General features: G+C 36.5%; 3 protein-coding genes and 1 long non-coding RNA gene across 4 annotated transcripts; 2 read left to right on the top strand and 2 right to left on the bottom strand.

Annotated features, from left to right (window-relative positions):
• Positions 1-7,463: 7,463 nt before the first annotated feature.
• LOC135439614 (uncharacterized) lies at positions 7,464-13,232 on the bottom strand. The gene is made up of 3 exons (XM_064698345.1): positions 12,973-13,232; positions 8,544-8,581; positions 7,464-7,951 (listed from the first exon to the last, which is right to left on the bottom strand). Exons 2-3 carry the CDS (start codon positions 8,554-8,556, stop codon positions 7,680-7,682), a joined length of 285 nt encoding a protein of 94 aa, XP_064554415.1. The 5' UTR covers positions 8,557-8,581; positions 12,973-13,232; the 3' UTR covers positions 7,464-7,679.
• LOC135439615 (uncharacterized) lies at positions 12,343-12,831 on the top strand. The gene is made up of 2 exons (XR_010438128.1): positions 12,343-12,456; positions 12,575-12,831. It is a non-coding gene; the product is annotated as an uncharacterized LOC135439615 (long non-coding RNA).
• A 7,149-nt stretch (positions 13,233-20,381) lies between the features above and the next one.
• Positions 20,382-21,880, top strand: LOC135439604 (uncharacterized). The gene is made up of 3 exons (XM_064698337.1): positions 20,382-20,542; positions 20,611-21,054; positions 21,124-21,880. The coding sequence occupies exons 1-3, from the start codon at positions 20,493-20,495 to the stop codon at positions 21,560-21,562; spliced, it is 933 nt and encodes a 310-aa protein (XP_064554407.1). The 5' UTR covers positions 20,382-20,492; the 3' UTR covers positions 21,563-21,880.
• Positions 21,123-24,616, bottom strand: EMC2A (ER membrane protein complex subunit 2A). The gene is made up of 4 exons (XM_064698338.1): positions 24,458-24,616; positions 23,911-24,319; positions 23,697-23,853; positions 21,123-23,636 (listed from the first exon to the last, which is right to left on the bottom strand). The coding sequence occupies exons 1-4, from the start codon at positions 24,489-24,491 to the stop codon at positions 23,355-23,357; spliced, it is 882 nt and encodes a 293-aa protein (XP_064554408.1). The 5' UTR covers positions 24,492-24,616; the 3' UTR covers positions 21,123-23,354.
• Positions 24,617-24,852: the final 236 nt, after the last annotated feature.

Raw genomic sequence — 24,852 nt, forward strand, 5'->3', positions numbered from 1 at the left:
GTTAAACTATTCAGTTTAATAATGATTCAAATCTTATAAGAATCGCACCACTATATTGTAAAGCTCTATAGAAAGAATCAGCTGAAAAATGTGCAAAACCGTAAGGCAAATGTCTACAACATTAATTATTAATTTTTATTCTTAGTTTCTTTTTATACCCTTGCAGAGGCTATTATAATTTTGTCGTGAAGTGTGTAACGCATAGAAGGAGACATCTCCGACCCCATAAAGTATATATATTCACGATCAGTATAAGCAGCCAAGACTATAAAGCCATGGCCGTCTGTCCGGCTGTCCTTTTGTGCGTCCATCTGTTTCCATGCAAACTATTCTCTCAGTTTTAAAGCTATCTTTATGAAACTTTGCAGAAGTGCCTCTTTCTGTTGCACGCAGTACATAAGTCGGAATCAGTTGAATCGGACCTCTATACCATACTGTGAAAAACAATTTTATTTATCAAGATTGACCAAACTCGGCATTTATTAGTTTTATTATACTCCCCATATATATACAAAATATTATCAACATCGGACCACTATATCATATACATAGCTGCCATAGGAACGATCGGTAAAAAATTAAGTTAAATTTGTTTGTTTTTCACGATATCTTGACTCGTTATTTATTAGTTTTACTATGATCCCTACATTAATGCAAAATTTTATTTACAACGGACCACTATATCATATAGCTGCCATAGGAACGATCGGTAAAAATTAAGTTATTGTATGGAAAAATGTTCTGTTTTTCAAGATATCTTAACCACACTCGGCATTAACTATTTTCCAAAGCACTATGAGCATTATGAAAAAGTTGGGTCTGCTAGAGTATCAAACTTCGGCGTGCTGAAGATAGCCCTTATTTCTCGTTAGTATACGATTTAGCTTATATCTATCCAAGTACCCGGGGTTGGGAGATCAGTGGGGTGGATTCTGCGAGGTCTCCGTCGCTTTCTTCTGCAATATATTGTCTTGCCAATATATAAGGGTGAGCAGAAAGATGGACCATGTAGCTGGTGTGCTGCTGTCGCCTAACAAGGGAACCCTTAGGTCCCTTGCTAAGCCCCTGTTGCGGATATACCAGTGTGCCCCAGTACTTAGTCTGAGCACCTTGGCTTTGAAAGACACTATTTTTTCTCCAGTGCGATTTTCCTATCGTTCAAATGATTTGGCTCGCATTATGCCAAACTGGGGCCAGTAGAGTTTTATACAGCAGAACCTTATTGCTCAGCGAAAGCTTGCTGCTTTTTTTTAGGAGCCATGACATTTTTTTAATTTTTGCCGTCGACTGTTTCATACTGTTGATATGTGTTTGCTCCAAGTGAGCCTGCGATAAAGATGGACTCCAGGGTAGCGATGTCCCATTTTATGCTCAAGGAGCTCGCCTTAGAGAAACACTCATAGCGATGTGTCTCTGCGGATCGCAAAAGTGGGGCATATCGACTGTTGCCTGTTGATGGCAATCCGCCACTTGGATGTCTCAAACTCGTGCAAGTATTCTTGCAGTTGGTCAGTGGCCTGGTATACACAGCTGCTTTGGAGAGGATTGTTGTGTCGTCGGCGAACGTGGCGAGGTTGCAGCTATCGGGGTGCTTCAGTGTCGTCGGATCCACCGTCGGCATATCGGCTGTGTAAACAGTGTAGAACCACGGAGCAAGGACGCTGCCCTGGGGGATTCCAGTTTGGATTTCCTTAACTTCATTGAACGTGCCGTCGACTACCACGAGAAATTTTCTTGTTTTGAGAAAGCTGTGGAGTATAAGGAATAGATAGGCCAGGTTGATGTAGTGCTTCAAGGTTCCTGTCTATGTATTCTTCCTGGAGTGAGTGGGTGGAATCAAACGATTTAAATTGCTTCTCTAGATATGTGGCGAAAGTTTCAACCCGTTCCAAGCTCGATCTGGCCCAGGAACCATCATCTCTTTTTATGGGGCTGCCAGAGATTGTATCCTGTATTAGCATTTGGGGTGCTTCCGAAAGTTTTGTGCTGAACTGCTGGTTGCTAATGGCTGCCAGGTCTTTCTGGAGCCTGTTGGATATTCTTCTGTATATCCTATTCAACCTTTGATCACCAGTGCGGCTGCCGCCGGGTGGATTAGGTCTCGAGCGGGCGATGTCTCAATCGAGTCTATCGCATGTGAAGCAAGTTGGGCTGCAGCTCGAATCTTCGCCAAGAAATTATCGACAGCATCGTCGATGTCCTCAAGGGAGCTCAGTATCATGTTGAGGTTGATTGAGTTGTTGAGTTCAGCCTGGAATCTTTCAACGTGTCGGCAGTAGACTCTTTCTTTTTGGCTGATACACAGGGTTGGTGTGGAGAGTAGTCAAAAGAGGAAGATGGTCCGATATTCTGTCTCGATAGTGAGTGAGTTCTGCTAAGGCCACCATATATAAAATAGTCTAGGGCGCTAGAAGTGCGTTGCGAGTTGTTCGCGTAATATGTTGCATCTCCGGTTGCCAAGACATCGTATCTGCAGTCGATGATGTCTTCGTGCAAACTCTGATCTCGCGTAAAGACTCTGCTGTTTCCACATGGCCTGTGCTTCGCACTCCAGTCCGCTCACGCAATGAGGGTTCATTATTAGGAGCTCAAAATTGGCTTTGGTTAAAGGCACAGCCGGCGGTAGGATTAGAGAAGTGTTACAGGACGTGGTGGCTCAGGCTACGGCGGGTTAAACTGCCGGCATCTCCTCTAGGACCTTGCGCAGGATACAAGTATTGGATCCGAAATATTAAACATTCATTTGTTTTATCTTGTCAATATAATGAATCAAAATCGTCCTTTGCATACATTTATATTCTTTTATCTTAAATATGCGTGTACCTTAAAGTCAAATAACGCTAACATTTAACTGCACAAAATGTATCTAGGGTATTTTTTTAGCGGTCTATGAGGCCTGTAGTATTGAGGGTTGCTCATTAACTTTATATACTACGTGCCATTCCGCCATTTTAGCTGTCAATGCCCAATAGCTTGATTGCATAAAATTTAATTAGATACCAATGTACCTTTTAGCATGTTCATAAAATGGAGGGAATTTAATAAAAGAGTCTTTAGTGAATCATCCACCATCAAAAAACGCTGGGGATGCTGCGCACTAGTTATGAGACAACAGTCGGTGAAGCGGCTGAGGGCGTAGGAAAATGGCTCGTTTAGGTCGAAGTGATGAGAAGGGATGAAATATATATCAAAGAGTTCCTAATAATATTTTATTGGGCACTTCCTTTTAGAAATCCCTTCGCAAAAGGTTTTCACTATTCATTGTGCATGATAAATAACTATGTATTATACTAGGTCCTTCTGTTGTGACTTATTTGTAAAAATTGTAATAAGCCGTGTATTATATCTCAACTGAACCCATTAAAAGTTAGTAAAAAGGGTATATTGGTTTTTTGTGTGTAACAGGCAGAAGGATCCAATAAAGTATATATATTCTTGATCTGCATCAATAGCCGAGTCGATCAAGCCATGTCCGTCCGTCCGTCCGTCCGTCCGTCCGTCTGTCCGTCGGTATGTATGAACGCAAGGATCTCAGAAACTATAAGAGCTAGAGACTTGAAATTAGCTGTAGGTCCTCCTAGTGCCCGCGCAGATCGAGTTTGTTTCCGATATTCGATAACTTGCCCCGTTTCCAAGTAATCGATATAAATCGATATCGAAATCCTGTTTTTAAAGCAATTTTGGTAAATAATAAGAGCTAGAGTCACCAAACTTGACATGTAGGTTCTAGAATAGTATTTATATATAAAGTATCTTTCATTTTATAACTATCGCCACTTCCCCGCTACCACCTCAAAGCTATAAATCAAATTAATTATCCAACTTGTATTGCCCATCAATTTAAGCCACAATTTATATGCAATTGACTTTTTAAGAATTCACAAATATTCTATATTCTATTCTACAATAAGATGTTTAATGTCTACATCTTATTGTAGAATAGAATATAGAATATTTGTGAATTCTTAAAAAGTCAATTGCATATAAATTGTGGTTAAGAACACAAAAGTTATGTGAGCACGTTTTAGCAGCAGCTAGCGCAAATTCCAAGAATTTCTGTGTACATGTACACACACACATTCATGCGCGTCTGCTTTGAATTCTATCAAAAGCATTGCAATTGCGATTGTATTGTTTTCTGTGCTGCTATTCTAATTTGTTTTTTTCACGATAAGGCTCGATAATTGGTGTGGCTGTTGGGTAGAGGCGGCGGCAAGTGGTGCGGTTAGTTGCGAGTTCGAACTCTGCTAAGGGAACAATTTTTTTTGTATTTTAATTTTTCTTTATTGCTATTAAAGCAAAAGAGCGCGTAACGCGAGTTGCATTTGGTGTTGGAAGAAGAGGTTTAAGGGTATCCCCTAGTCAGGACCTCCCGACTAGAACCTCTTACTTGTTTTAAATTTATCTTTATTACAAATGTATTTAATGTAGATGGTTGGATCTTTATGGTAGGATAATGATCAAGTATGTATATATGAATATATCTTAATGGGACCTGAAATGTATTTTTATAAGCAGTCCAATTCTTGATAAAATGAAAAACCTTTCTACAAATAATAAAATATATTAATGGAATAGACAATATGTAATATGCAGAAAAAGCATTTTCGATCCCTTATTCTAAATTTATTTATTTATTTATTAATGGTCGACAAAAACGAGTGTCTTCCTAATTATTTAATGCATCAATTTATGAAAATTAAATGCTAAAAGACTAATTAGAATACAAAATATTCTAATAGCATCACCGACCGATGGAGCTTTTTAATTAGCTATGCCAGCTATTTTGTCAGTGACGTTATTAGAGCCTACAGCTAAGAAGGAAGGTGTTAGTAGAGAAAATAGTGTTCTTAAGTAAAAATTCAAAATAGTCTTCATTTATTATATTATTTTAGAAAATACAATAAATAGGAAAAAATAAAGAAAAATGTTATTAATAAAGTAAGGAAATTTATACTAGATATATAGAGTGTTTAGAAAATAGAATAAAGAGAAAGTGATGGGAAATCACCAGGTGAGGGAAATTTATAGCCTATCCGGCAAGCTATGACCCTACTCATAGTTGGGAATGGTCAGTGAGTTTCTTAAGGTATCCTGAAATCAACGATTTTAATAGGTGTAGAGAAAGTTCGGTAAAGAAAACGTAATACAAACTTTATTAATTTGTACATAGAAAATGAAAAGAATTGTGCAAAGCGTAATCTGTTGTACACGTAGGTAGGAATAAGGGGTGATAGTTCCTGAATTGAAGACGCCCTAATAGAAAAGAAAAATCTACATATGTCGTCGACAATCAACTTATGTAGGAAGATAATACCGAGTATTGTCCTACGGTTGGTTAAAGACGAAAGATCAAGAAGAAGAAGCCTGCTGGAGTAGGATGGCAACCCAAGTTTGGGGTCCCAATTTAAACATCGTAAGGCAAAAAGCAGAAATTGCTTCTGATCTGATTCAATATGATCCTGGAAATATTAAACTACGGTGCGTTACTTTACGCAGTATTCTTACGGTCTAGCCATCCGTTCGTCTGTTTGTATGTATGATTGTGTCGATCTCAAAACATATGAGATCTTAAAACCTTCAAATTTCGAACGGTGCGCGCGCAGTAAAACTGTTTCGAATCCTCGATAGCTTAGCCGCTTCCAGGCAATCAATTAAAATCGATATCCAATAGAATACAGATCACGTATTTCAATTTTCAATTTTTAAAAATGGTAGTGTCTGTTGTCTTTTTCGAATATACGAATATTCTATGGCACAATAAAACCAACTCCAGTAATGGTCATCAGCATCAGTTAAGAAACGCAGAATTTATTAAAGAAAATATGTGGTTGTATTGGCAAGCCTCGTGACAGTTAGCAAAAATCACAAGAATTAGTATATACATATGCACACATACATTCGTATGAGTGTATACTTGTTCTAAATCTAAAAAATTGCAATTACGATTGGATTGTATGATGTGCTATGTGTGTGTGCTGCTTTTTTAGTTCAAATTTTCCCCTTAGGATCCAGATAGACATAAGGCAATGACAATCCGATCGTACGGTCGAGTTGATTTGCATAGGTTCGTCTTTCTGTTGCAGGCAATACATATGGTGGCACCGGGCGGCTTGGACCACTATATCATATAGCTGCCATAAGACCATTCGGTCGAAAAGTAAGTTCTCTTATATTGAAGACTCTTTGTTCTATTGTATAGAAAACACTATATCACATAGCTGCAATATTAGGTATTTGTGTGGAGAGCTTTTTGGTCTATTTGTTAGTTTTACTTATTTTAGTTTTTACGTCGGAGCACATTGCTGTCATAGGATCGATCGGTCGAAAATTAAGCTCTGCTGTGAATATCAAGATATCTTGACCAAACTCCGCATTTATAAGTTAATCTTTGCTGCTTCATATGACCCCAATCTAATGGATATCACACTTCTGCATTGTAGCACTATAGGAAAATCGGTCGAAAAATTAGTTTTTTTATTGCAAAGTATTCTGTTTCCTAAGATATTTTTATAAAATTAAGCATTTACGAGCAAAACAAATTTCTACAAGGGTATTAATTCTTCGGCGTGCTGAAGATAACTTTACCTTCTTTTTATTCGGATTCAAGGATTTGGCGAATACAGAACTAAAATTCATATCAAAGGGTCTTCGCAGTCAACCTCTAACCTACATATTTTTAATTATATACATAAGAACTTAGCGGATACGTGTTTCAGCGTATAATCCACTCTTTTGGATAAAACATGCAGTTCAAAGGTTGTGTGAACGAAAGGTTGTTCTACCATAAGCTACAAACCACGGAACTAAAATGGGCGGAAAATTTTGATTTGAACTTTTTGTTCTTGATTCGATATGCTTGAAACACATTTTGAAATGTTAAATGCAATTTGAAAATTAATCAAATTTGTATACGTTACGGTAAAGAGTAAAACAAATTGTAAGCAAGAAGTATAATATAAATTCACATAGTTTAGTGAAATGTTAACAAACTTGAGATACAAATAACTAAGCTCATCGCACGAGCTGAGCGATCTGAAGCTATATATGCTCTCTACACAGCTATGAGGTAGAGTTTAAGTATATTCAGAGATACGGTCTTTTCAATTAGTTCGTAACTTTCAATGATGGTTCGGTTTATATAATTCACCAGCGTTATACCAAAATGAAGAAATTGCTACGAAGACATTCAAATACTTTTAATTCTAATAGGTGCTCAAATAGTCTACCATTTCGATACTTTTATTCATGCATTTACTTAATGCCTAACCCAGCACAGGGGACAAAGGCAAACTTATCTATAGATTTCTTTTAATAGAGAATTTCACGGTTCACACGGTATCACAGCGGGACAAAAATCTTGAAGGCAGCACTAATTTCAACATTTTATGTACATGAAGAGTGGGATATAAGCGATTTGTTCATTATATTTGTTTATCTTTAAATAAGTGTTTGTTTATGCATTTGTGTATAATTTCTGTTCACTAATGAAATAATTTTATTGCAAACAGTCTGTTATAATTTGCATTTAAAGCCTTAGTTTTAGGTCTATTATGCATTATTTACACTCATATTTACACATTGTAATATTACTTAAATCTATGCATGTTTATATACATAATCCTACTTAATACCGTCAAGTGATATACATTGCACATTCTTATGCCATCGCACTGCTTTTACAACGAGCCGACCTTTTCCATGAGGTACCAGGGCAGGAATACAGATGCAGCAACAACGGCTACACATGTGGCACAGAGGGCAATCGTTGATGATAGGTTTGTGATCGAGAAGTGCTCTTCTTTGTGATCCAGTTCTTCGTTTGGGTGTTTTTCAAATTCCAGGACCTCCACGTCGAAACGAAATCGTACCTTCGATGATGGTGACTCTTTCCGCCACACCAAATGACCTGAAGATTCTCTTCGCTCCAGGCTCCATTTCGGATCGTGGACTGTAAATATGAATACAAAAGTTTTTATTTTAATAATTCAAGCTTAATATTTATATAAAATCAGTAATTCGCCAATAACAAGTAAGATTGCTCTAGTCGAGAGTGCTCGAAAACGAGATACCCTGGACCCTGAAAGCAAAAGAAAGTGTGCCTAAATGTATGAATTGTCTCGCAGATCATGGCCCAGTCAGTCATCATCACGATTATCAAAGGGAATCCAGATGATTTCTGCCATTCAAGAGTCATGTGAGCTGCATGTTGGTAATCAGTGTGAATCTGAGAGAGTTGGGAGAATAGTGTTGCTCCTGATTACTCAGCTTAGTACATCTTGTTTCTTACTCTAATTTTGTTGTACCCTTTAAACAAATTTTTACCTTTCTTATTTCTTATATTTGTATCTAATTTTTTATTATTTTTAATTGTTAATTCATTATTTATTCTAATTAAAATATATTTTAACTTTATTAAAGTATATAGATTATTATTGTTATTATTATTATTATTAGAGAGAAGTTTTGTAGAAATTGCTAAGTGTGTAATTTATAACAAAAAAAGACAAACATTTTCTTAATTCTAAAATGCGTATATTCACCTGATCCAGTCATTTCACTAATTTTTAATAGAAAAAGTCTGAAACAAATACCATAAATGAAATTAATATAATCGTTCAATTGTAAACAAACAGTACGTAATTGTAATTCAATGAGTGAGCGGTGCGTTGACCTTCGATGAATTTGCGCCCATGAAAAATAAAACCGCCACCTCGAAATCTAAAACGTTCTACGTGAAGCACGACAATCTAATTAAAATTCTGGACTTGTAAATCATTTAATTAAAAACATGGATAATTTGTGACTGCCTGAATCTAAAATCTGTCTCTCTCCCCATTTTGTTTTCTTTCTCTTTAATGCGTACTTATCCATTAAATAATCATGTTATCCAATAAATGTGACTATATAGTCATACAAGTAGCTTCGTTAATACACAGAAAATATTCGCGTTGAACTCATTGTTGGCTCAACCTTTGTTACCAAGGCTTAAATTCGCACCACCATTGACTTTTGCTTAGCGAGAGGATGGATGGTTTGCCAAGGTCTAGACAGTCGTGGAATAAAGACAGATGCGATGGTATAACGAAAGCGAATTTTCGACGACTACTACTATTTAAAAAAAGAATAAAATGAATTACGTTACATAAACAAAAACGAAAGCTAATAGTTTCTCGAAATTCACGAAACATTTATAAGGACAAAATATTTTTCAGATTTTTCAGATTATTACAAGTGCATTGCATTTTGAAAACAAATTGTATGTACTTCTTAATTCAAGCTGAAAATAAACGAGAAAGAAGTGCTATCTTCGGCACACCGAAGATTTAATACCCTTGCAGACCCAACCTTTTCAAAATGCTCATAGTGCTTTGCCCGTATCTAAGAAGCACAGGGAAAATAGTTAATGCCGAGTATGGTTAAGATATCTTGAAAAACAAAACAGGTTTCCATACAACAACTTAATTTTCGACCGATCGTTCCTATGGCAGCTATATGATATAGTTGCCCGATGTGAATAAGATTTTGCATAAGTGGAGGGAGCATAGTAAAACTAATAAATGCCGAGTTTGGTCAAGATATCTTGAAAAACAAAAAAATTCCATACAACAGCATAATTTTCGACTGATCGTTCCTATGGCAGCTATATGATATAGTTGTCCGATCTTAATAGAATTTTGCATATATATGGGGAGCGTAGTAAAACTAATAAATACCGAGTTTGGTCAAGATATCTTGAAAAACATAAAAATGTTCCATACAAAAACTTAATTTTCGACCGATCGTTCCTATGGCAGCTATATGATATAGTGGTCCGATCTTAATAGGATTTTGCATATATATGGGGAGCGTAGTAAAACTAATAAATACCGAGTTTGGTCAAGATATCTTGAAAAACATAAAAATGTTCCATACAAAAACTTAATTTTCGACCGATCGTTCCTATGGCAGCTATATGATATAGTTGCCTGATCTTAATAGGATTTTGCATATATATGGGAAGCGTAGTAAAACTAATAAATACAAAGTTTAGTCAAGATAACTTTATAAACAAAAATGTTTTTCATACAAGAACCTACTTTTCGACCGATCGTTCCTATGGCAGCTATATGATATAGTGGTCCGATCCAGCTGGTTTTGACATATGAGATGCGTGCAACAGAAAGAGGGAATTCTGCAAAGTTTCATAAAGATAGCTTTAAAACTGAGAGACTAGTTCGCATAGAAACAGACAGACGGACAGACGGACAGACGGACATGGCTATATCAACTCGGCTGTTGATACTGATCAAGAATATATATACTTTATGGGGTCGGAGATGTCTCCTTCTATGCGTTACACATTTCACGACAAAATTATAATACCCTCTGCAAGGGTATAAAAATAAGCAGAGAACAGATGCGGATGCTGCATTAGCTAAAATCTCAAAGTTGTGCATGACGTAAGGCAAACAGAATTATGGAAGCGAGAGCGCTTTGTATATTTCACTGTAAACACACTCTCACGAGTGGGTCACAGTGTCACAGAATTAATTTGCATAAGGTTTGAGTTTAATAACGGAAAGTGTAGTAACAAGACCTATAAGAAGTTGAAATTGAAATTAAGAAATTTTTGTTCATCAAACCAGTACTTATATTCATACATTCATATGTACATATCTTTTTTGGTTTATACGTACATGTATGTAAAGTAAATTAAATTGACGTTAATACAATCAGCTCTGATTTTAACATAATATATATAACATAATTTGCCAACAATCCTGATAATAACTTTTAATTACTTTTATTACTTTGATGTATGTGTGTACATTTATATTGTTTATAGTATGCAGGTATGTATGCCTTTCACACACGAACACTAAACTGCCCTTTGGCATTTGATTTGTTTGTTTATTTGTTCCTTTGTTTAGCACTAAACAATGCCGGTTTTGTTGGGACTTGTTGCTGCTGTCACTTTTTAGCACAACTCGGTAACAAACCATACGAGGAACTTTGTCCAATGAACGACCACTTCATCGAAATATGTATATAAGTTTGTATGCAAGTATCCCAGCTAACGACGATTGCTCATGAGTCAAATAAAATATCTCTGGACTTTGAGCCAACTGCGTGCTTTTGTACATCCACAAGTATATATATATGTTGAAAATACATAAATATATGTGTGTATGTTCATACATATGTATTATAATACATATGCATATAGCAACTTACGCAGTAACAATGATACGGAATACCATAAATACGTACGTAGGCATGTATGAATATGCATATACTACATAACGTTCATGATCATAAATCAATCATTTTATATTTAAGCTGAATCTATTGCAGTGATTGTTTTTGTTTACTTCATATTCAATATATTTATACCGTATTCTTACATTTACAGATACATGCACATATATACAAAAATATTGTCATATTTTAAATTGGTTCATTGTTGTTGCTACTGTCACTGCTGCCGACATGATAAGATTGACAAAGAAGGAAACGGCAACGTCAGCTGGACTTTTTCTTTAATCAATGAACTCGCCTGCCCACCATCCCCTATTCATATCAGTTGATTTCACGTCGCTCGCCAAATTCCCACAACGAGCGAGCACTAGAGCTTACACAGTAAAGATTCCGAAGAGCGAATCATAAAATATTGTTATAAAAATATATTACATCAAATTGGGACTGGAGCTATCACCCACTCACGCAAAACTTAAGTACATGGAACTACAATTTAGATATAGGTATATAAATATGTACAAGTGTATGTGTATTGCAGTTCTTTGGTAAAGATCATTAGTTTGGTATTATACTGTACTCCTACTATCAAAGTAGAATAGCACTAAAGCGAAATGCGGACAAATCAGCACAAAAATTCATGGAAGGTAAACACGCGCCAGCCCCATCAATTGATAAGCGTACAAATACCTCTTTAGGTTAATTGGTGTATGTATGTATATGGTATTTTGCATTCGTATGTGTTTTGTATATGAACACACAAAAGTAGCTTTTGTTTTAAAGATTTTTTAAAAGTATGTTTTTGTATATGAGTGTATGTATGTATGTGTGCACGGCTATCACATATGTAACTTATGTATGTAGGTACATTTGAAATTTTTGATTTGGTTTTTAAATAATTGACAATATTGATTTTTTTATTCTTTTGCAGTGTACACTAAAAAAATTACAATCAAACAATGCATGCGCAGTACATACTTCCCATTCATACGAAACAAAACATTTAAATTTTTTTTTTTCAAATAACAAGAGCAAGACTAGAAAATACCCTAAGCCCCTTGCGTCAAGCTTACATTACAAAAATTCGAACCTTCTTCTATACATAAAATATATACACAAAAGCATTCATGAGTACTTTACAATTTGCGAAGAACGGGGAGTTGAAAGATTCTGCTTATATGTTCATACATACATATACTATTCGAAATAAATTTTTATGTAAGAGCTGATATAATTACCCAGATATGTTTAAAAAATATATTTCAACATCAATATTTATGATGAGATGTATACATATGGGAGAAAATATATTACATCCTAGCTTTTGTAATTTCAGAGATCGACGCGTTCATACATTTGTACATATACATGCAAATACTTTATGGCTTCGGATATACCTCTTTATTCCTGTTGAATGCCTTTGCACAAAATCATGTTATCCTTTTTATTATTATTATTAAGTGATATTTTAAGTGGCAGCCGTGTATAATGCATGTACATATATAGTATATGTGTTTATGTATGATGTGTAGAAAAGTGGCGCGACCATCAACGCGTACAACACAATAATCAAAATATATTTTTTATTTTGTAGTTGGTTCAATTGCATTTTTGATTATTTACGCGTTGTATGTATGTATGCAGTGCATTTAAATACATAAGCATGTGTGCACACATACATAGATATTTATATATATACACAGCAAGTGTGAGCTGACGTGATTTTGTTATTACCGTTTTGATTGCCAAGCCGAAAGTCGACTAAGGCCAAGCAGTGCTCATTAATTTGTCAACAGCTGATGCACGCACACCAGTCACAGCCGAAGAGCGCAAACGCTTTAATATATGTAGGTAATTGAAAAGGGGGCCGAGGGCAGTCGCCGTTAAAGTCGATCTTGGATTTGCGTATTCGGTCACGTTTACACGAACTACTCGCCGCGCCCAACTATCGAGGTCTAAGCATAGACACAGACTGTCGTTGCCTCGTTCCATTGTATCTCTAGCAGCCGGGCTAGAGCGGCCGCAGTCCCAACGCCAGCTGCGAATGAGCAAGTAAAAAGAGCGAGAGACCGAAACTGACTGTTTGGAGGCTCGGCTCCATGGCGCTTTTAACGATAGCTAGGCAACGCAGCTCAAAATTTATGTATGTATTAATGTATGAATGTAACAAGGTCTGTGCATATTTATATTCATACATATGTATATGTATATATATCAGATATATCATATGAATGTAAATAAACAGTGGTACAAGTAGTTCTGCTTAAATTGTACCCACGTCGCAAATAACAACGACAGTTTTTAAACGCTGTATTTGTTGCGTAAAAAATTAAATTTATTTTTTAAATGTAAGTAACAAGCAGAAGGAAGCATTTCCGACCCTATAAAGGACATAGGCACACTATATATAAAACTGTTTATCCTGACTGACTGACTTATTGACTGACTGATTGGTGATCAACGCCCAAATCGTACGAGCTAGGAAGCTGAAATTTTCACTGTAGTTACCTTATGTGATGAAGGTGCTCGTTAAGACGGGGTTTCGGGAAATTCTACCCGCATGTATGGAAAAATCGCGAAGAACTTTTACCATCCGATCGTCCTTAAACTCAATTTCAAAGATCTTTGTTCAAATTCATTTGACACTTTTCCAAAAATGAATTCCTCATTGGTGGAAATGGGGGTCAAAGATTTGGTGGGTGACGTTTCAAGGATCTATATGAAAAATCATTTGAGACGTGTTTCACATTTTTCGCAGAATCAAAGCATCCTCGGTAAAAAGTGCGATTCCACTCGCAACAGTGGTAAATTGGCGGCAAACGTTTGTATGAAAGTTTTTTGTTTACCGTCCGATCAGTTTCAAAATCATTTCGAATTCTTTTGAGAACATTAATTTTATAACATACGCGCCACGGGCAAGGCCGGGTTATACCCGCTAGTATATACATATATGTATATGTATATATTTATAAGTATATAAAATATATATATATATTTATATATATAAATATATATATATCTCCTTGAATAGGACGACAAGCAAGTTAATCAGCAAGTCGATCTTGAAAGCTATACATATATGAGAGACTTAAAGTTTGAAACATAGATTTTCGTATATCATAACTTAGGAATTTTTAGATTCTGTTTAGATCTTGGTTAACACCTGAGGACACCAAGTTTTATGTGCAGTCTGTCGTATAACAGATACAGATTCAGAATAATTATTTTTTTTATGCCTTCCCCCGCTCTTAACATTATTGAGAAACTTTATTTTTAGCTTTGTTTCCGGCTTAGCAATACGCTGAACCAAAAATTCTTTCTTCCTATACATACATACATACTCAAAGTCGTACTTATTAACATACGCAAACATGTACGCCAATTGCAGTTTACTTTATGATGCGTCTGTGCGATCTTTAATAAAAACAACCATTGATTGTAAGCCAATCGTTGTGAGCATTAGAGAGAATAAATCGACAGCTGCGTAAGCAAAATAAACATAAACTAAAAAAACCAAAGTGCTAAAGTCGGGAGGACCCAACTATTAAAAAATTGTGGGAGTTGATGGATACTACTCCTGGGAAACATAATTGCAAAACTAATGTTAAGATGCGTAAGGATCTAATACTGCTGTGCGCTGATTCTGACACCCAGCTCCACTCAACGAATGGCAGAGAAGATGGAACATCATGGTGAACAACGACAAGTCCACAGCCCCCATTTCCTAGGCGGAGCTGTAAGACAGCAGAAGAGACGACACCAAAATATCTCAGTATGACTCTCGATAGGAGGTTAACGTGAAAAAACCACCTATTGAAGAAAAGGAAACAGACGTACGACAAAATAAAGCCCTATTACTGGCTCATTGGCCGCAAATCCAGGTTGAGTACTCGTTCGAAGCTCCTTGTCTACAAGGTTATTATCATACCAATTTGGACTTACGGCACTCATCCATGAGGAACTGCGAGCCAAAGCTCCCGTAAACTGATTCAGACATTTGAAAACAAGGCACTGCACGTAGTTTCCAATGCACATATTTACCATGATAACGGTTCCATCCACAACGTTCTTCTTCGAAATAATTGGCGTCGTTTACGTTAGTCTCAATTCCCCCTCTTTTCGAATCTTCGTTTTTGCGTGTCGATACCCAACTGGCACGAAATATAATCGTCTCCTTCGGCTTCCACAAAAAGTCGATCAGCGTCGATTTCTTTCCTCCTTTTGTTGCCTCTTTGCCAGATATTTTTTGCTGATTTCCTTTGAGCTTCGCTCGCTTTACGTTTGTCTGTGCGTTGGTTGCGGAAAATTTCATTGTTTTTCCAAATTCTTAAAAATAGTCTCTTTTTTTGTCGTCAGACTGGCTATGATTCACACATCATAGCGGAGTTTGACACCTGAAAATTTTACTTATGCGGCCTTTTAACTCTTTTATTAGTGCTCTCTTAAACAACACCTTATCCCGGACAAGTCCTCTTAATTAAATTCACGATATCTTCTGTTACTTTTACTGTTACTTCATAAATTGAATTATTATTCACTTGATACATTTTGTTTCTGAATGATATATTTCCGTTCGTAGAGTTAACGAGTTCATACGCACTTCGCTTCAGGAGCATACATACATATGTTAACATCCCTTCGATTTTTAACGATTGCGTGGAAACGGGACAAGTTATCAATAAGCATTTAGGCGACCATATGTACATATGTACATAAATACATAGTTAGATCGACTCGACTATTGATACTGAAGGGTCGGGTTTTTCCCTGGCCTTGCCCGTGGCAAGTGTCTTGCTTCAAATTTTTGACACTACTTGGTCACCCATTTCCCGCCCGTGGAAATTTAAATAGAATGAATGAATTGAATTATAGACTAAAAGTTGGAATCATCATATTTCTCCCTATTTAATCCCATGGTGTGAAGCTCAAAGCCGAAAAAAAAGTTTCGCTCATAGAACCGGAGGCCTGCATTTTTCATTTGATTTTGAGAAAATTGAATTCATTTTCTTAATTAATTTTCACAATGATCTTTGAGAATTAGTTAGTAACCGATGGTAAACAAAAATGTTTCATACAATAATTTTCCGGCAATTTCCCAAACTTATGGTTAGCATCTCAAACAATTTTGAATCAAGTATTTATTAGTTTTTTATGTAGAAGTGGAAATGCTGGTCAAAGATTTGGTGGGTGATTGATTGAGATATGTTTCACACTTCCGCAAAATCTAACCATCTTTGATCGGAATTGCGGGTTAATGATTTTTTGGGATAACTCTTGGAGCCCTTCATAATAACTTAGTGAAAATGTGTTTTAAGTGATTTAGGAAATTCCCCCGGAATTATGGTACATTAGCGGAATGGTTTAATGGGCGAAGATTCAACTTTAAACTTCGCCCAAAAAATCTTTAATTCGCTGTGCTGGGTTTAAAAAAGTGTGAAATGTATCAAAGGAATTTAGACAAAGATCTTTGAAAATAAGATTATATAAGATTATGTGTGGTAAACAAAAAGTTTCATGAAAACATTTTTCGCGATTTTTCCACACTCGCGGCTGGAATTTCCCAAAACGCCGTCTTAGCATGCACTTCCATCACATAGTGTAAGCACAGTTAAAATTTAATCTATCTAGCTCTTACAGACAGTCACTCAATCAGGACAAACCATTTTTTATATAGAGATAGTGTTCCAACTTAATTTCCGAGCTAGTCATAAAAACTTAATGAACACTTCAAATATCTACGTTAAGTATAACTTTAGACGTTGAGAGTTCAAGATAGTAGGGCTAATTTAAATTTTGTTTTGGTTGTCTTGGATGCCGTCCTTGTCTGGTGATCAATGGTTCAACAAGCCACTACACAATTATGAGCACATGTCCAACCGCCGCCAATGAGACAGTCCTAGTACATCTTCGACAACAAAGCAGCAGAGGAGTTCGAGAGAGCCGGACGAGGTTCCCCTAATTATCCCAAAGCCCCACTGCTAAATCCCTTACGAACCTAGGATGGAACCCTAAGGAAGGAATTCTTGCTCTCTCCATGCTCGTTTTCCAGTAAGACACCCTTTGGCATTATTATAATTATCAAAATGGGTAAAAGGGATAAATCCAGCATTAGTAAAAAATAAACAAGTAAGAGGTTCTAGTCGGGAGCTCCCGACTGGGGAATACCCTGAACCCTCTTATTCTTATGTACACCAAATGCAGCTCGTTTGCTTTAGTAGTAATAAAAATAAATTTAAAAAAAAAAGTTCCCTTGGCAGGATTTGAACTCGCAACTGACCGCATTACCTGCTGCCGCCTCTACGCAACAGCCACACCAGCCAAAACAAAAAAAAAAGTCCCCCCGGCAGGGTTCGAGCTCGTAACTGACCGCGCTACTGTCCGCCGCCTCTACTCAATAGCCACACCAATAATTAAGTCTTAATGAGAAAAATGCGAATTTAAAATAGAAGCACAGAAAACAATGCAATCGCAATTGCAATGATGTTGATAGAATTCAAAGAAGACGCGCTTGAATGTGTGTGTGTACATGTATACAGAAATTCTTGGAATTTGCTGCTGCACGTGTTTGCAGGCCAAAACACATTTTCTTTCGTGTTTCTTAACCGATCCTGATGAAATTTTCAGTAGTATATCTTATTATACTATAAAATTGTTGTGTATTCTCAAAATGACAATTGCATATAAATTGTGGCTTAATTAGGTAGACAATACAAGTTATAGCTTCGTGGTGGTAGCGGGTAGGTGGGGATAGCTATAAAATGAAAGATACTTCATATATATATACATATATTATTCTAGAAGCTACATGTCAAGTTTGGTGACTCAACCCCTTATTATTTACAAAAATTGCGCAAAAACAGGATATTGATTTATATCGATTACTTGGAAACGGGACAAGTTATCGAATATCGGAAACAAACTCGATCTGCGCGGGGACTAGGAGGACCTACAGCTAAAATTTCAAGTCTCTAGCTCTTATAGGTTCTGAGATCCTTGCGTTCATACATACGGACGGACGGACGGACGGACAGACGGACATGCCTAGATCGACTCGGCTATTAATGCTGATCAATAATATATATACTTTATGGGGTCGGAGATGCTTCCTTCTGCCTGTTACATACATTTGCACAAATACAATATACCCTGTTTAGAGTATAAAAATTGAACTATAAGTCTTTATTCCCTATCGCCAACAATTACCTAACGAAATAAAAGAGAATTGTTGTAGTATCAGAATAACAATTGCCCTTTTTTTGAATAAAGTCCGAAAAAGTACGAATATGAATGTGAGCACATGCATACTTACCGCTAATAGCCGCTTGATTTTAGCAATATGACCACATGTTTTCTTCAATAAATTCTGTGTTTCTAACCGATCTTGAGCACTTTTCCTGCAGTAAAGCTTAGTGCTACATACACATAATAGACAATATTCGAAAAAATAAAGCGCCTTTAAAATTGTGGATATGGTTGCAATTCCATTAATTATTAATTTGATTGAGCAGGAGGGATAGACGGCAAAAAAATTGGAAAAATTTGAGAAAATTGGAGAGTATCTTTAAAATCCTTTGAAATATGATCACAAAACAGGATTGGGAAAACGGATCTAGTTATCACCAATTTAAAACAAACTTGATCTGCTTCCGTTAAAATTTTCAGAGATTGGCCGATTTGATGGTATCCTGGAAATATCTAAGATTTCGTTATATTGCATTACATGATTATAGCTATCTATGTACACAATGAGACACATACACACGGATATGTTTAAGCATGCTTGCTTCACATTGTAAGCTCCTTCGCTTAGCACCACACAATGTCAAATGCCTTCCAACTCCGATCTTGTGTGGAGTTAGACATCTACTCTTTGGGGGAAGCCTGTAGGGTCAGCACTGTGTAACTGACCAACGAAACTCATATCTATACTGCAACACACCTAATGCTTGGAACGTTCGGCAAACTTATCGACCACACGTTAACTATCATTAGGCTGTAGCTTAATATTAACAGCAAAGGTTTGCTGCATATGTCATGTTATTAAATACAAACGGTTTACTGAAAATGTTACTACATGTAATAGACGCTAAGACACGGTTTTGGGAAATTCTACCCACAAGTTTAATAAATAGTTTTATTGACGAAGCTTCCAGGTTCGACCGATCGACTACTAACTTATTTTCAAAGCAAAGAACTTAGTGAATATGTGGCGGGGGATTGTACGAATGCAAAGATTGGAGGTGGAAATGTTACCGGCTTAGAAAACATGTATTCAAGGGTATTTCATTTTCGACGTACTAAACATGCGCCCATTTTTATTGTTATTAAATATGGTTATAGCATAGGTTCGGTTGTTTATATGCTTGTTTATAAGCTTATATGTAGTGTGGGTGCTCGTAAAAATACTCATAACAAAAAACAAAAAGCTGAATATTTATCATCCTATGTATTAGAATGTATTTAAGAAGCGCGCTCCTTATTATAATCTGTTTATAAATTTAGAAAGAAAATATGAATTTGTGGAACTTCTTCTAGCTGTCTCCGTACGTTCATCTGTACATTTAAACCCACTAGAGACACCTACCCTCGGATTTCACGCAGCCTTAAAGCCACCAAATTTGATAGATTACTGATAATCTTTGTCAAAAATATGCAATATGCGCTCAGATATTTGGGAGCTGATATGCATTTTATTTTACTTCAGGCCTGAGAAGAGTGCGTATTCTAGCTGTGCATTATTATTTACCGTTAATTTATATCGTAGCTAGGTAGAAAACCTACGATTCAGATAACACAGAGTCAATGTGCAGTCATTAGGTCCAATGCCCCAGCTAGTACAAGTAGAGTATAAACAAAGACGAAACCCTGGCTATTAAGCAGTACGTTCTCCTATTGTGTTGTGTAAACACGCTTGTGTGGATGCTTTACGATGTGAGATTGTATGCGTCGAGATATGCATACATGTATGTATGTACATGTACAAACATACATATGTAGTTGCTTCATGTGCATGTGTAATTGTGTGCGCATAAATACATATGTACTTTCATACATACATATATTCTGAGTCTTAAAGACTCAAAATCTTCGCTTTTGTCACTTGCTCTGTTCTTGTCACTGGGTGGCGAGTGTTGTGTGATTATTTTTTTCAGTCTGCTGAAAGCACTGGACCTGAGCCCAACGAACCCAAACTGACGAAAACAAACGCTATTTACAATTAAGATTAAATTGTCTAGTAATGAGTTGGTGCAGGCATGTCTGAAGAATCAACGTCTGGCCGTTCGCACTCAGAAGATCTTTCTAGGTATTTATCTATTACCTGCTATGGTTTAAAGTGGAAGTTATATATTTAGATCGTTATGCCTTACACAGCAACAACTGTCGTTTACAAGAGGTGCTTAAGACGTGTGCTAACATTCAGTCGCTGGAGTCGCTGTATCCATGCCCTCCGCTAAGCAACGACTTTAACGACGTGTACATTTCGTCTACTACAGGGGAGAAGATGATCACTCCCAATCCATGCTCGTTCAGTGGACTTATGTCGAACAGCAGCTGCGGCAGCGAAGAGACTTTTACGGACATCGTGCTCGAGGAGGACAATAGAATCTCACTGGCCTACGAAAATTTATGTACCATTCCACGAAGACTGGCAGACAAGTTTGCTGCGCAGACCAAATTCCTCGATCTCAGCCACAACAACTTTCAGAATCTAAAATTTCTTTCTTTTTTTGAAGAACTACATACGCTTATTTTGGACCGCAATAGCAATTTAGATGTCAACACATTCCCCTACTTGCCCAACCTGAAAATTTTGTGGTAAGGATGAAATATCAGTTAGCCGAAGTACTTGTGTGCCATGTGACTATTTCTGTGTTTATACTGAAGGATAAACAACTGCGATATCTGCAATATAACCGACTGGATTCATCGCATAGAGCGTCAATGTACCTCATTAGAACAACTTTCCTGCATGGGGAATCCTGGAATCCAGACTGTGTTCAAAAACCAGGGCTCCGAGATGCCCGTAGCACATGCCCGCGAATACATATTTCAAGTGCTTCCTAATCTGAAGTTCCTGGACGGTGTGTCACGGTATACGTTCAATAATGCAGATCGCAACATGGACCACGTCAACCAAAATCGAAAGGCCGAAGCTTCGTCTTCGTGTGCCTCTATGATAGGGCAGGGGCACGAATCCACCAGTACATCTGAAAAGCCATGTAGAGGCAGAAAGGTCACGTCTCCCACGATCAGCTTTAAGGAATTTTTCCGCCTTAAGCCAGTAAAAAAAGCGCAAAGCGGAGGTGGCTCCTCTTCAAACTAAAATCTATTGAAAATATTGCTTCTCTTCAAACTAAAATCTATAGAAAATATTACCCTGGCGAACGAGTCGTGTAGATGTAGTGCCAGTAAGATAGCGTCTTAAGCTGTTATTTATAGTTCGGCTGGGTAAAATATGATTATCAGTGCCGCTTACAGGCCTTTGCGATGTCCAAGCTGGCATTCCACTGCACCCGATTACACCTACAGACATTTATAATCTATTTATATGCATATGTATTAATATGTACATACTAAGCTTTGCTTATTGTAATGGATTTAAATTGCATTGCGAAAAATACAACAAAACACTTGAAAATAATACTTCTGTTTGATTTGATTTCCATAAAAACCATAATTAGCTACATCTTTTCAGTTAATTTAAAAAATTAGACTACGTGAGAACTTGAAAATTATTTGATTGAGACGCCCAATAGAGCCTTGCACAAATCCCTTCGAAATGGCAAACGAGATTTATACATTCGATTTCACCGGTACGAACACCTACTGACCCAAGCGTATATAAGTTAAATTCGAGCCATACTGTTTTTTTTTTTGTCTAGACCTATTGTCTTATACCAAAGCAAACATGCTAAACTTGCAAAAGTATAAAAATTATTTGAAAAGGGAAGATGTGTCCACTACATCAGTGATCACAAGCACACAAATGCACAAATGCACACGGACAAAAACAAAGTTTCAACTGAGGTCAGAACAAGTAACACAATATATTGTTTATATTTAAAAACGACTATACTTGCAAGTAAGTCTTCTCTTTGCTACTTGACTCGTGTTGTTGTGCTCATTCGATTTGTGGTTTTATTTAATATTGCCGGTTTGCTTGAAATAAGCTTAAGGAATTTGCATGTGAAACAGCCAGGTCTCATATTGGCCACTAATTTGACACCAAGAATATTTTATTTCGTTATTTTTTAAAGAAGAACGTATAAATTTAACACCAAAAAATTTTATGCTGACATTCCCATGAAGAATACTACTACTACTACTCTTGTAGCGATATTAATGTCCGACTATCGTGAACTCAGAAAAAAAAAATGTATATATATATATATATATATACAGGTTCCAAGGTCCCCACTACCGTACTGTCTTTTAACCGAGTGTTAGGTAAAAAATAATGTTTTTAGAATATAAGAGCAAGACAAGCTTGCGAAATTAAAATTAAATTAAATTCCCATGTACACATATAATAAAGTAGGTCGATTTGTTAGAAATAGTATATGTTGGGAAAATAGTTAAGCTCGTTATTGCTGGGTTTACAAAGTAGAACTAATAAATACCAAACTTGGTAATTTCAATTTTTTATGATGTACAGATCTGATCCGGCCGATTCCGACATAAATACTGCCATAAATACTGATCAAGAATACTTTATATTATATTATATTTATTATACGTTTGATGAAATTTTTGGTTGGTACGGCAATATGTGATATTCATCAAGTAATGAGGTTGACAACAATGAATTTTAAATTACCAGTTTCATATCAATTTCCCTAGCTTTATTAATGCACTCTACGCTTACAAGTTGATCGAGCTGATGGCAAAAAAAAATAACAAAACTATAAAATGAAATATAGACGGTTGGCTGAACTACAACTTTTGATTCAGCTCGAATTTCACTTATATTAAAATTCATGAGCACGTATTATATGTGTGTATGGTAGGGTGGTTACTGCTTTAAAAATTATAGTTACATTTTAAAGCATATTTGGAAAAGTTTACGATTTGTTGGGTATTGCATCTATGCTAACTATATCAGCAGAAACTGCAGGTCAATTTGACTTGATCTCGAGAGTACCAAATGCAGAATCCAAGGATGTTATCCATTTGTCATTGTTATTTATCGATGAACGCTTGGCGGTGTGGTCCAAAGCCTGTTCCAGTGCCCATTGTGCCAATTTTTGAGACTCCTTACGCTTGAAGCTTACAGCTTTCGAATTAGCCAAAAAGCTGCAGCACAAAAACAAACCGTAAAGTGCTCGCAAATTGTGAGGATTCAGCTTGATAGCCTGCGAGTAATACGTGCGTGCTATTTCTATATTTTCTACTCCACTCTAAAGGTATATAGTTTTAGATAAAGGGTTAAGAGCCTCAATATGACGATGCACACTTACCATAGTGTAGCGGATGTCAGCAAGTCGCTGATGTATCAGGTGACTGTGGGGGTTGTGTAGCAGTACTTCTTCCATACAAAAGGCGGCCTTACCGTACTCACCCTCACTTAAGTACAAGTTGCAGAGCTCCTGCCATGCTTCCTGATCTGACATGAATCTAGCAACATAAATTTTACAATTAGCACTCACTTAAATATAATATATATTTCACAACTTTTTCAGATATGCGTTTAGTTCCTTTATGGCATCCAAGCGCAGCCCCCGTGCCTTCATTATAGCTATTTTCCTTTTGCGCGGCGCCGCATTTGTCTCATCCTTCTCAATTATACCATCCAAAACTTCGTTGGCGGAATCGTATTGTTCAAGCGCTTCCAATCGCATTGCTTTAAACTTCATTACTCGCAAGCTACCAGGAAACTCGGCACTGAGCTGCTTTGTGCACTTTGTAGCAATGTCGAAACGTGCGGTATCCAAAGCAGCAACAATGACTTGCTCAAGTATCAAGTGTCTTTCATTGCCTGTTTTATGGACCTTGTCCTCGAGCACGGCTACCCACAATTGTACCACCTCCTCACTGTGTCGTCCAGACTCCTCACGCCATTTTCTAAACTGATCTCGCACATCTGAAAATGTATTCCACGTAATACAAATTTTTTTTCATCAATAAGTACTAACAAAGTTTACAAATCTATTCAGATCTAGCAGGTGAGTTAAGCATTTTTATTCAACTAAAAGTAAGTTTTTCGAATGTAAGCGTTTACCTGACCAACTCATTTCTTCGTAGTTGAGCGACATTTTACTTTTAACTATTGTAATTTATTAATTGTCAATTTGTAAGATAATAGACGAGTTAGAGAAATATCGATAGGCAATAATGTTACTGTGTACACAATGTTCTTGCTGGTATTTTATCGATATGCTTATACGATGTTTTGTCGATAACTGTAACTGGCTGACGTTTATGATATTTCTATTTGAGTGTGATTTTTTTAGTTTTATTTTTCTGTAAAGCTAAGAAGATAATAAGATATGAGATCCTATATTTTTGTGTAACAAGACAGAAAATCGGAAATTGAATGCAAATGATAGCTGATTTACAAAATAATATAATAACACTTTTCATCAGCTATTCATAGCTGCACCATACCACTATTAA

Source organism: Drosophila montana, unplaced genomic scaffold (genome assembly GCF_035044405.1).
Source record: "Drosophila montana isolate Dmon_TW-CO22-7 unplaced genomic scaffold, ASM3504440v1 contig_599_1, whole genome shotgun sequence".
Lineage (NCBI taxonomy): Eukaryota > Metazoa > Arthropoda > Insecta > Diptera > Drosophilidae > Drosophila > Drosophila montana.

Bases quoted from the DNA above. Each gene is read 5' to 3' on its own strand.
- LOC135439604 (XM_064698337.1), top strand. From the start codon at position 20,493: ATGTCTGAAGAATCAACGTCTGGCCGTTCGCACTCAGAAGATCTTTCT. The intron at 20,543-20,610 runs GTATTTATCTAT...TGCCTTACACAG, and splicing joins CACTCAGAAGATCTTTCTAG to CAACAACTGTCGTTTACAAG. The intron at 21,055-21,123 runs GTAAGGATGAAA...TTTATACTGAAG, and splicing joins CCCAACCTGAAAATTTTGTG to GATAAACAACTGCGATATCT.
- EMC2A (XM_064698338.1), bottom strand. From the start codon at position 24,491: ATGTCGCTCAACTACGAAGAAATGAGTTGGTCAG. The intron at 24,320-24,457 runs GTAAACGCTTAC...ATACATTTTCAG, and splicing joins CGAAGAAATGAGTTGGTCAG to ATGTGCGAGATCAGTTTAGA. The intron at 23,854-23,910 runs GTTGTGAAATAT...TTATGTTGCTAG, and splicing joins CTAAACGCATATCTGAAAAA to ATTCATGTCAGATCAGGAAG.